Source organism: Neltuma alba, unplaced genomic scaffold (genome assembly GCF_004799145.2).
Source record: "Neltuma alba isolate B1F8T4 unplaced genomic scaffold, ASM479914v2 tig00012511_pilon, whole genome shotgun sequence".
Classification (NCBI taxonomy): Eukaryota; Viridiplantae; Streptophyta; class Magnoliopsida; order Fabales; family Fabaceae; genus Neltuma; species Neltuma alba.
The window spans coordinates 1-12,628 of NW_021636978.1; the positions used below are offsets into that span (position 1 = coordinate 1).

Below are 12,628 nucleotides of genomic sequence, written 5' to 3' on the forward strand. Positions count from 1 at the left end.
CTTCTCGAAAATAAACGGTATGCAATTTCAACAAAATTTATTGTACTACCTCCGGTCCTAATTATAAGAGTTAGTTGACTAATAATAAGTTGAGTTAGTTATTTATCCTAAATAAGTATTGTCTTTTTTAAAATATCCTTACTAATCAAGTGTATTAGTTAGAACTACTATTGTTAGAAGGACTATCTTAAAAAAAATATATAAATATAAGAAACAAAAAATAATTAGGATCTTATATTTATGACTAAAATAAAATCAAACAAGATTTTATATTAAGGATTGGAGGTAATAATAGTTTGCATAATTTATGATCAATCAAGTTATCAAATGAACCTCGTACAAGAGAAAATGAACGCACTAAAAATAGTAAAAATTTGACCAGGACAGTTTTTAGTTTCCGCTCTCCATAAATACACCCAAACAGACAACTAATTGAACTAATCAACCAGCATTAAAGATAACCAAATTCTGTGTGGGGTTTTGAGCAACACCTCTCACAACAAAGGCAGTATAAAAGGAAAAAAAAAAAATAGACCAGAAGAAAAGAAATAAAGGAAAACCCCAAAAGCAACAAGGGAAAGAGCAAGAAAGTGATCAGAATCCATCTGCATTTTGATCGTTTTGCTGGGATCTTCATTATTTCTGCGGGTGAAAGAGATCGAATTGCGTCCTCAATTAAATCTCAAGCATCGATCGATCTTCTTGCGCTGGATTGGATTCAATTCCATGTGTTGAAACATCAAATGGAGACAAAGGTTAAGAATATCAAGCTTTTTGTGAAGATTAAGGCTTGGACTTTTGTCGGTGTTTTGAAGAGAAGCTGGTATAACCTCCGGATGAAACTCAAATTTTAATTTTAATTTCTAATGAGCTCGATCTTAGCAAATCCCCAGATAGATTCACGATACCTTTTTTTTTTCCCCCTTTCTTGAATTGATTCTGTACTAATCTTTTTCATTTTAAGTGATGATGTTAATTTAATCTCCGAAATGTCGTCTTAATTTTATTTCGACTATAGAATTAATCAACCTTTTACAATTGACAAATTCTTCATATTTCCTTGTGCACTTAGTTTTTAAAATTAAGACATAATTGATAAAATAGAATTAACGAACAACTGATTGAGATTTAATTGAAATATTACTGCTTTATTCTTTTATACCTATTGTCAAAGGAGAATTAGAAACACAAATTATGATTTTTTTTGTTAATTTAAATTTAAATGTCTTTTAAAGGGATTTTCCTAAGGCTTTGTTTGGTTGGAGGGTTGTTGAGGGGAGGGGAGGGGAGGGGATCAGTGTGTTTGGTTGGGAAAAATAGAGGGGAGGGGGGGGAAGAAATTTGTCTTTTAGTGCTCCCCTCCCCTCCCCATGCTCCCCTCCAAATTTGAGATTTTTTTGGAGGGGAGAGAAATATTATGTCTAATATTGACCAAACTACCCATACTAATTTTTTAATATTCCAAGTTTGTCTATCTTATTAAAAATCTTTTTTCACTTCTTTCTTTTTTTAGCCACTAATAATATTTGATAATAATAATATAATTATATAATTATATAATATATACATATCATATGTATTAATATATACATATCATAACATGTGTGTATTATAATTATATATTATATCGTGTGTGTATTAAAAAAATAAATTAGTCTAAATATAGAGATAAGGGTATATTTGTCAATTTATAATTACCTCCCTTCCCTCCCCTTACGAACCAAACAAGAAATCTCCCCTCCCTTCCCCTCCCCTCCAACCAAACAAAACCATGACCTCCCTTCCCCTCCCCTCCTCTTCTTTTAATTAACCTCACCTCCCCTCCCTTCCATTGAACCAAACAAAACCTAAGGGGAAAAATAGTCTTTTTCAGTTGATTCTCTCTTTAGTGGAAATAATGTAATTGTCAATATTTAGCTTTCGGTTGTTTTATTTAGTGGATTCTCTTTAAACAAAAGTCATCCTGCAGGAGCAGAATATATATTTACAGATCAATAATTTGGTTCTTCGTCTTTTTTCCTCTTGGCAGTATCTTTGTATAGTGGTTAGATTATGTGCAAAGGACTTCATATAGTTTCTTCTAAAATAAGTTAGCCTTTATGATTTTCTAGTTTAAAAAAAATTAAATCTTTATAATTTATTAACCTAACAATAAGCAAGTAGAAGAAGGAGGAAGAGAATTAAATAGATGGTTAATGTATTTTAGAAAAAAAATCATACTAACTAATTTAACTAAGATATTTAATCTACTCAAATTAGTTAATTAGTTTTTATGTTAAGGACCAGAGGAGTAAATACTAAATTATTTTGAGTCAAAATTAAGAAACTAAATCAATCATTAAAATGACATAGGAATTAAAGATTATAAACAAATGGCTGAAGTGTTTATTATCCGCAAATAAGCGCAAACATGAATCATCCAATCTCATGGAAAAACTATTTAATTATGGTGACATCGCTTATAAATATATAATTATGATTCAAATCCTCAATATGTTTAAAAAAGAAACGCACTGATCATTATTATGTTCAAAACTCTACAGGCCAGGACAGATCATTTGTTACAGAGATCTTCTGATGCAATTTTCTTTCCAACACCCATACATGCACAGATATAGAATTTTAAGAAATTTTTTTTGTGTCAAGGAAATTTTGGAATTTGTAATTAATGAATCATTATTAATTAGTTCTCCTAACAATTCATAGGTTGATTATCGTGGGAGTTTAATTAATGTGACTTGTATTTTACTTTTAAGAAAAAAACTTGTGGTGGTTTTCAGCTCCTACTCTTAGAATTAACCAACTTATATAAAAATTGGGGGTGATGCTTGTAAATTTATTTTGCGTAGTTTTATTAAAATTAACTAATATAGTATATTTTAAGTAAGAACGTCATGTCACATTTGCCAATATTAAATAATTTATTTAACCTTTTAATCAATTAAAATTTAGTCAAGCAACTCGTATATTAAACATCGAATGATAGATTGGTCCAACTAACGAGAAAAACATAAGTACAAATTCTAATATTGATAGATATATAATCTATAAATAATTTATAAATTTTGCTATGCTGTGAGACTTGTTCTCATTTTAGATTCAATTCACCTAGACCATCCTCAATAACTTTTTTATAAAAAAAAATATACACATTAATTATTGCCTCTAGTTCTGAATATATAAGAAATAGTTAAGTCATTTGAGTATATTAAGTAAGTTTGTTAAGTTAGTTATTTGTAATTAATGAGTATTATTTTTCTTATAATATCCTTGCTAATTATATGTATTAGCTAGAACTAGTATTTGATAGAACGCTAAATATGTACAACTATTACAAATATCACTTTAGAAAAAATAGATAAATATAAAAGACAAAATAAATTGAGATCTTATATTTAGAACTTAATTAAGTATCAAGTTAACTCTTATATTATAATATTACAGAACAAAAGTAGTAATTTATTACCTGGAACTCAAAAACGACACAACATACTAAAATTGATATGGAAAAAAAATAAAGAAGGAAAGAGATGGATCATGAGGCAGCTCGGGGTGGCATCCAATGGAGCATACAAATCAAACTAATTAATTAAATGATGTAATAGCGAAAATTCGGTGGTGCAGGATGTATAAATGTTAGAGGGGGACCGAGCTGAATTGTAAATTTCGGAAATTAAGCAACCAAACAAACAAGTTACATCAGGGCCCTCTATATACAGAGAGAGTGAGAGAGAGAGAGAGAGAGAGAGAGAGATGGTTGGACCAGTGAGGCCTCAGATTGTGCTGTTTGGTTCCTCCATTGTTGAGCTCAGTTTCAGCCACGAAGGTTGGGGTTCCATTCTCGCCCACCTCTATTCTCGCAGAGTACGTTCTCTTCTTCGTCGATTCCTTCTTCCTTCTTCGATTTCTTCTGTCTGTGACATTATAATTAGAACTATATATCTTCGTTTTGATTCATATTTTGGATTCGCATGCCTCGGTGTTCCTCTCTGTAGAGAACAAGGCAAAGCAAATTCCAAATCCTTCGTTTTAATCCTTCTGTTGTTGTTGTGGTTGTTGTTATCTCTCCTGTTCTATATGTAATTCGGAGATTTCATTCATTTGGATCTCATTCCTTTCTTCTTCGATCATCATATTTTGATTTGACTTTGAAAGTGTTGGCCAAAATATGTATATATAATCCAGAACACCATCATCAAACTCAGTTTGTTTCCTTGTTTCTGATGCTCTGAAAATCCCGAGTGTGAAACTTTTGTAAGACCACAGGACATGTCCAGACATGAAACATACAATTTAGTTTTCCAACATTGTCATTGTTTGTCATCCACACAAAAAAAAAGTTTAAAAAAAATTGAGAAACTGCTTCCCGTGATTAATGGATCAGGGTTATATTATTTTCCCAGCATATGTATTATGTTGCCTAAATATATTTAAATGATAGTACTTTCACTCAGTCTTTAATGTAAGATTTAATTAACTAAGTTGAGCAGATTGAGAATAAAAATATTAGTTAAGTTAGTTAATATAATGTGTTTTTTTTCATAAAACATCCCTTAGCATCTTTCTTAATTTCTGCTCCCCTTTTCTTATTGGATTATTGTTAGGGAAATATCAATAGGTTAATTTAGAAAAAAATTGATAAATTTGTAAAATAAGTCTTATATATAAGACGAAATATTAACTCCTTAATGAGGTCCTTTATTAAATACCAGAAGAATAATATTAGGAGAAATTACAATCAAGTCCCACAGAAGAGAAATAATTACCAAAATATTCTAATAACAACCTCAACAATCTATAATGACAAGTCCTATAGTGGGAATAACAACCTCTGGGACTTGTTTTTTAATTGTTTTCCTTATTTGGGATCTCATTGTAATTCTCCCATATATTTATAAGAGAATCTATATGTGACTCCGTATACAATATAAAATCATAGTAAGTTGTACTATTGCATCCTTCACGAGCTATTTCTACTGCTGTAATGCACATGAAAATGTCTTCAGTTTTATAATTAACAGAGTAGTGTTGGGTAATTTAAATGTCTTTCAACATGTGGGAGAATAATTTAGCTTTTCCGTTATAAAATACTATCTCCGATTCTAATTATAAGACCTTGTTTGTAATAGGACTGGAGGTAGTAAATGTTATAATTTTTCTTTGATCATTATTCAACCATGAGCATTATTATTATTTAGTGGAATTAAAATTTTAGTTTAGTCTTTTTGATAATGTTATATGGTGCGTACAAAAAAATTCAATTTATTATATATATAATAGTTTTCATATATGTTTGGATGATAATGAAAATACATGGAGGAAATTAAAATCGGGAAAGGAGGTTGGTTGCTTTGCTTTAATTTATAGAGGAAAAATGACACATACATGCGGAAAAAGGTGGCGGCTGAAGATTAGGATAAGAAGGATCTCTTTTTTCGTATTAATTACTATGTTACTTTATATGTTGACATCAACTAATTAATAAGGTGCGATCAAATCAAAATTGGCCTCTTTTTTAAAAAAGGGCAAGTATTTAATAGTATCTAATATAATCAGGTTATTTAAGTCCAAAGAAAAATAAATAAATTTTTTATGGATATAAAGAATAAATAAATAAATTTTTTATGAAAATAAATTTTTTCCATTCATAAGATTAAAATGTGAATAATATCTTCTACTCAAACAATAATGATCATTAGTCAGCATTGTTGTTTCCCTCTACTTTATCAGCAATTTCTGGAAAGTGCGATTCTCATCATCCTTTCTTCACCAGCCAATCAATAAAAATAAATACTCCTCCGATCCTTAATATAAGACCCATTTAACTAATTTGATTAGATTAAGAAAGTTAGGTAAGTTAGTTAATTATAAGAAATGTGACACATTTTTCCTAAAACATCATAATCATTTTTCTTAATGCCTCATCTCTCTCTTTTACTTGATTATGACTGACAGAGTATCTATAGGGGTAATTTAGAGAAAATTGATAAATATAATAAATAGGTCTTATATTTAAGACCAAAACCAACTTAATAATTGGATCCTATATTAAGGACCGGAAGAGTAAATAAATAGGAATCTTCTTATGGTATGTTTTATCTCTTGTTCTATGAACTTTTGTGCCCTTTAATTAGTAATTATTCAAGAGAATAAGCAAAAGTACGCTAGTCTTAATGTCTTATAATGGGTACCTAAACAACATACTAATATAACCAATAGTTCCGTTGTTTATTAATTTAGTGACCAAGAATCTCGTTAATCAGTTAGTAACAGTGTTTTTTATAACAAAATTAACAAATTTTATCATAAAATAAATCATCACTATTATGTTGTTTTAATTTTTTTTTTGTGATAATTAAGTTGTGATGTAATTTATGGTAATATATCAAACATACAAAATGCTCGTATTTCTCTGGAAGGCTCCTTTACATTGAGTTGAGTAATTCAACAATTGATTAGATTTAAATGTAATTTAAATGCTATTAGCATCTGTCTCTCTAATTCAAATATATGTGTGTGCAGGCAGACATAGTATTACGTGGATACTCGGGTTGGAATTCAAGGCGTGCTTTGGAGGTTCTGTCTCAAGTTTTCCCAAAGGTAAATTAAACCCTCTTTTTTTTTTTTTTTTGCAAGTATAAATATTTAATGAGGTTTTTTTGGGGGAAAATTGTATTAAGGTTCTCCTCAAAAGAATTAACTACAAAAATTTCTTAAAATAATCAAATTAATCTGAAGAGACCTATTGTAAGAGATTCTACTTATTCAATTACTAAATTGTTTTTATCTTCTTTTTTTTTAGGTTTACATTGACCACTAAAAGAGCAATCATTAATAACTTAAGGTACAATAATTAATAACTATCATGGCAAGCATTAACAACACATTTTCTTGGCTCATAACAAAGATTTAATGTATTGGTTGTTAATACTTATCATAATAGTTGTTAATCATTATACCTTCAATTGTTAATGACTGTCTTTTTAGTCGTTAATGCATACTTTAAAAAAAAAATGATGGCAATTTAGTAATTGAACAAGTGGGATTTCTTCCAATGAGATTCCTTAAAACTTCATATTAATTTGATGATTTCAATAGAATTTTTTATATTCAATTCTCTTGGATAGGATCTTAATACAATTTTTTTCATTTTTGTGCCACACATTTATGCTACTATTAAATCTAAATTACATATTAAACCATACTCAAATAATAGTCTTATGAAATCTCAAATTCATTCACAAATAATTCAGGATGGAGGAGTACAGCCGGATTTGATAATAGTGTACTTTGGAGGAAATGATTCCATGCTTCCCCACCCTTCAGGACTTGGTCCTCACGTGCCTCTTCCCGAATACATCCACAATATGAAAACCATTGCTCTCCATCTCAAGGTATTCTCACATTTAACATCCAAATCTCCTCACGAAGTAACTGTGAGTACGCACCTGAAACTGTAATGTTCACTTGGGTGCTGTCAGAGTGCCTATGAAAGTTTCAAAAAGGGTCCAAATTGCCGCAGCCATTTATTTAAGCAAACGTCTGTTACTTTTTAATAGTGAGTCTTCTGTATCAATAGGAATTGAGTCTAGTAGAACGGGTTAGTTCCTTACAACATGGTGAACCAATATTCGAATCCCCGAAGACTCCCATTTAGTTCCCGACAATGTTTCGAATAGAATTGCTTCTAATAAGAGGATACTTATGTTTTAGAAAGAAAAAAATAGTGAGTCTTATGTCCATCTATGTTCTAAAAGTTGACAGACTTAAATTAACAGCCGTGACATTTTTGCACCTTTTTTTAAATTTTTATGGCCATTTTTGCATCCAAGTGAATATTATTGTACCAAGGCGAATACTTGGTGGTTAAATTTGCGCCTTGAGGCTATTATAAATCATAAGGAAATATGACTCAGCTTTGATGGGTGACACATGTAACAAATGTTGATGATTGAGCAGAGCCTTTCAGAGAAGACTCGTCTTATATTCCTCACTGCTCCTCCTATCAACGAGGCTCAGATTCAGAAATCACTCAGGTTCTCACTTCTCTTCTTGTTTTTTTTTTTTTTTGGTTCTTTCTTTAGCCATCTCGAATAAACTTATAGACACCAAAGAGTAGAGTAGAGTAGAGATGTGTGGTTGGAATTTAAATTCAGATTCCGATTTGTGATGAGGGAATTATAAATGATTGGGATGAATCAATGCAGTGGTGTGCTGAGTTTGACTCGAACCAACGAATCGTGTAGAATATATTCAGAAGCATGCCTCAAGCTCTGTCAAGAGATGAATATAAAAGCCATTGATCTCTCGAATGCTCTCCAGCAAAGACAAGATTGGTTAGATGTTTGCTTCACGTAAGCATATTACTTCTCGGATTCTTATTATCAGTTACTTCTAACTAAATCACATGTACCAATATCAATAATTAAAAACATTAAATTTATCGTAAAATTTAAAAAATATCTAATATTATTCTTATTAACTATACTAAACTCGAAAATCATATTAATTTTTATTCTCTCTCTTATAATAAGGACTAGAGGGAATATAATTCATAAATCGCTGCATCGAGTTTTAATGAGTTGTACTGTTCATGACTTGTGAATAACATAACTTGTCAGAGACGGAATTCATCTGTCGAGTGTGGGAAGCAAAATAGTGGCGAAAGAAATATTGAAGGTTCTGAAAGAAGCTGAGTGGGAGCCAAACTTGCACTGGAAATCAATGCCTATGGAGTTTTCACAACCTTCCCCTTATGATCCTGTCAGTGCTGATGGCAAAACCACCATTAGTGTCTCTTCAATAACCTTGCCTTCATTTATGGAATGGGAGTAATTTCTTGGACTGCTTAACGAATTGCAGTTTCTCTTTAAGATTCTCAATGCAATTCTTTTGTTTGTTAGGTGCACAATTTGGATGCAGTTTCTTAAGAGACAATGATCAAGCTTTTCAATGAATGATATAAATAAATCATACATATTTGCTCTGACTTTTTTGTTGAAACATAGAGCAGACAATAGAAGGTTTAATACAAAACTTTGTTCCATGCTTCTAGTTGACACAGTATAATACAAAACTTTTTGAACTTTGTTCCATGCAAACAAGCTCTACGTAACTATCTGTGTCTTTGTTCATATTCATTTATCTGACAAAAGATACGTATGGATTGAAGAAAATGCAGAAGAACAGGGAATAAATAAACAAAGGATTTCAATCAAACATTCAGTTTCCCTCCAATGGAATTATTATGTTACTTATGCAACATATCGGTAGGTTATATATTTGCCAGAAGTTTCACTATTTCGGCTGATCCTTACAACTTGTCCACGTTTCATTCCAAAATATCTAGCAACTGGATCAGTGACCTGCATTCTAGGAAGCTGAAAGAGGAAGAAACAATATCAATGTCTGATGATTTGAAGTTTCAAAAGAATCAAGATATGAGAGGCAATTTTAGAGAAATGAAGTAAGCCTTATAAGCATGAAATTCATTGTACATTTCAGCATCAGGATCCATTTCAAGTGCAGGTATTATTAGATGGAAGCTGTAAAATTGTAGTCAGACAGATTCAACTCTCTATTCATACGAGACTAGCTTCTAAATCATTGGGAAAATTTTCCAACCGTCTGAGTGTCAGTATCACCTCAAACAGATGACAAGTTCACGCAAATATTACAAAGATACATCGTACCATGTCCTAACTCAGTCTTAGTGTACAGAGGAGTATGGTCTCTCAACCTCTGAAGCATGCATATAACAAGCAAATTTCACTCTGATATATCATTTTAGCAAAGCTCAAGAAGTTAACTTACTATACTTAAAACCCAAGCATCTGGCACCCTAACGTCTTCTCATAACCCTAGTAGTCTAACCCTTGATTTGGATGGAAAGAAAAATAAAGAGAAAAAGAATACGAAGAGTGAAAACTCCTAAAAATGGTTTTTTTTTTTTTTTTTAAAGGAGGTTTCCTTCTTAATATTCTTTTCACATCCTATTTTCCTTAGACTTCTCCCTCTGTCAAAACCAAGCCTAAATGTAGCATATATAGGTTTGTTGGACAATTGACATTTTTCCATATAATACAGTTGAGAGAATAATGGCATTAAATCAAGTTACCTGAGTTTCTTTCACGGTGTATTTCTCCAGTAAGGTTTTCTTCTCTGAGTCAGTAAGCACCTGATGTTGAGGAGCAAGGGCATTGTCTGTTATGTTGACGAGCAGTTCTGACTCCTGTATTAATGAAGCTACTTTTTTAAACAACTATCGACAATTTTCCAATTCAGGATCACAAAGCAAAATTATGTCACCTGAAAAACCTCGAACTCCAAGTGAATGTTTGAAGATATTTCAGCAATAGATTTCTGGGCAAAGAAAGTCAATTTCTGTCGAGCAACCAAAATTGCTCTGAATACATTCTCTGATTTAGTGCGGTTGGCGTATGTCCTTATTGTCTCAGATGTAACCTTAGATTCCTCAGGAAAGAAAACATAGATCTGCTACAAAGGCAACCAATTAAAAGATTTAACACGGGAAAAAAAATCTTGTTACAGACTGGATAAGTGTTCAACATATAACAAGTGATCAAGTAGTAATTTTCGTCTTCTAAAATTGAACTGGAACTGCAAATAGAGATTTTAACTAATTCTTCCCTCTAGCTAAGTTGAGTAACATGGTCTGAAGAGACTAGACACATAAGAGAAGAGAACAACTTAGATACATAAATTTATATGCTTAATATATTTACTACGCGTGAATTTTTTTCATGGATTATTTATTCCATGACTAACTTTTACTATTAATATAGTTAACTTGCTTTGAAATAAAACACACGTATTCTGGTCTGATCTGATAAAAGTACATTAAATATATGAGTTCAAGTCTTGTCCATAAGAAAAGGCTAGGATACCTCATGCACGTGACAGCGAAAGTTCAATACTTAAGTTGACATTATTATGCTGAGCATTCACAACTTTTTTTCCTTTTTCAATACAGACATGCAGTCTCCGGTAACAGCAACATCATAATGAAGTCCATGGTTTGAGAAATACTAAAATATTACAAGTCCAGCAGGAAAAGAGCCGAATTTATGCATAAAAGAATCACCTTGGTGTAGGGAACAGGTAGGACAAGGAAAATTTGAATCTGGGGTGGCAAAAAGAGACAAGCTTGAAGTAGAAGATGTAAGTAATAATATACCTGGTCAGAGCTGTCCTGTTTCTTAGCTTTATTAATAACAAAGTCCCTCCTTCTTACGTTCCCAGAAAATTGAAGCCTGAAGTCATTCTTGGAGATGTTAATCTCTAAGTCTGTAACGAGGTAGCCCCTATCCCTCAGCATTTGCATCACTGTCCTTCTGACTCTGAATAGTCTATTGAGCTCCTCCTCTGAGACTACCATCTTTTCTTCTGCACTGTGGTGGTGGCAGCACAGGGATTTACAGGGAGGAAACAATTTATAAAAAGGGTTTTTTTTTTTGCCCTAAAATAAATATAGGATTATAGTTTTTTAAAATTAAAAAAAATTGAAGAATATTGGAGTACATCAACAAGTGAAGCTTAAGATTTGAAAATTTTAAGTCAAAGATTTAACTTGATTGTTGATTCTTTGAACTAGTCTTATGACACATTTATCTGTATAAAAATATTAACCTTTTATTCCAGCCCCTCAAATTTCAAATTTGTATTGTGAATGGGGAGGAACCTCGCAGAGATAGTCGGAGAAGAGGTGAGAGAAAGGGGAAGGTAAAGATGGAATTGGGGTTTATGGAATTTCTAGGCCTTTTTTCGGCAAACTTCAGATGTTTAAACTTTAAATTATGATTTTAAATTTCATGATGCTTTCAATGATTTTTCATTAATTAGATATTAAAACATGATTTAAAATAAGTAGATTGCAAAGTTTTGAATTTTTTTTAATAGAAAATGTAACTGTTTCGTCAAGAGTAAACAATATATGAGTAAATTTTAGGAGTCGAATTTCAAATAATAAAAATTAATATAAGTTGAAAAGATTCGCTATCATATTTAAATTATAAAGTATCTATTATATATATATATATACATATATATATGCACACAAGTTTTTATATGATTTTAATAGTTATATAAATTTGATAAAATGTATTATCATTTATTATTAAATTTCTTCCCCTCCCCCTCCCTAATTCCGCTCCAGCTATAGAACTATTGGAGGTACTAAGTTGAATAACTAGATTGTAGTCGAATTAGTTTCGGTTATATTAAAATATAATGAATTAATAATTACGTGTTATGTACTATTTTCTATAAGGAAGATAAAATATGATATAAAAATATAAAAAGAAACTGATTCCAAATAAAAATTAACTAAAAATAAAGTAAATAGAGATCAGAAGTAAAATTTTAATTTAAGACATTTAGCAAATAGTATATCATTTAAAAATGAAATAAAATAATTATAAGATATATAGAGATATATAATGTGTGTATTTTCCTTGCATATTAAATCAATTTATTCTTAGTTTTGCCTGGATTTTAGATTGCAGGCTCACCAATCAAAATTTTGGGAGAATTTCATTAAAGGGCCCTTTCACCCACTTACCGTCATTTGATACTATATTTTATTTCTATATACCATTTTCGGTCTTAA

General features: G+C 30.9%; 2 protein-coding genes across 2 annotated transcripts; one reads left to right on the top strand and one right to left on the bottom strand.

Moving 5' to 3' along the window:
- The first annotated feature begins 3,682 nt into the window (after positions 1–3,682).
- Positions 3,683–9,096, top strand: LOC114727867 (GDSL esterase/lipase CPRD49). Its single transcript, XM_028914639.1, has 6 exons — positions 3,683–3,864; positions 6,523–6,600; positions 7,254–7,394; positions 7,960–8,036; positions 8,208–8,354; positions 8,622–9,096. The coding sequence occupies exons 1-6, from the start codon at positions 3,754–3,756 to the stop codon at positions 8,833–8,835; spliced, it is 768 nt and encodes a 255-aa protein (XP_028770472.1). The 5' UTR covers positions 3,683–3,753; the 3' UTR covers positions 8,836–9,096.
- Positions 9,097–9,254: 158 nt separating this feature from the next.
- On the bottom strand, positions 9,255–11,401 carry LOC114727859 (DNA-directed RNA polymerases II and IV subunit 5A-like). The gene is made up of 4 exons (XM_028914630.1): positions 11,198–11,401; positions 10,309–10,494; positions 10,118–10,231; positions 9,255–9,380 (listed from the first exon to the last, which is right to left on the bottom strand). The coding sequence occupies exons 1-4, from the start codon at positions 11,396–11,398 to the stop codon at positions 9,255–9,257; spliced, it is 627 nt and encodes a 208-aa protein (XP_028770463.1). The 5' UTR covers positions 11,399–11,401.
- Positions 11,402–12,628: the final 1,227 nt, after the last annotated feature.

What these genes read in the sequence shown, in the direction of transcription:
- LOC114727859 (XM_028914630.1), bottom strand. Translation starts at nt 11,398, where the DNA reads ATGGTAGTCTCAGAGGAGGAGCTCAATAGACTATTCAGAGTCAGAAGG. An exon ending in TGGAGTTCGAGGTTTTTCAG is followed by an intron (nt 10,232 to 10,308) that starts GTGACATAATTT and finishes TCATTAATACAG; the next exon opens with GAGTCAGAACTGCTCGTCAA. An exon ending in ACACCGTGAAAGAAACTCAG is followed by an intron (nt 9,381 to 10,117) that starts GTAACTTGATTT and finishes TTCCTCTTTCAG; the next exon opens with CTTCCTAGAATGCAGGTCAC.
- LOC114727867 (XM_028914639.1), top strand. Translation starts at nt 3,754, where the DNA reads ATGGTTGGACCAGTGAGGCCTCAGATTGTGCTGTTTGGTTCCTCCATT. An exon ending in TGTCTCAAGTTTTCCCAAAG is followed by an intron (nt 6,601 to 7,253) that starts GTAAATTAAACC and finishes CAAATAATTCAG; the next exon opens with GATGGAGGAGTACAGCCGGA. An exon ending in CCATTGCTCTCCATCTCAAG is followed by an intron (nt 7,395 to 7,959) that starts GTATTCTCACAT and finishes ATGATTGAGCAG; the next exon opens with AGCCTTTCAGAGAAGACTCG.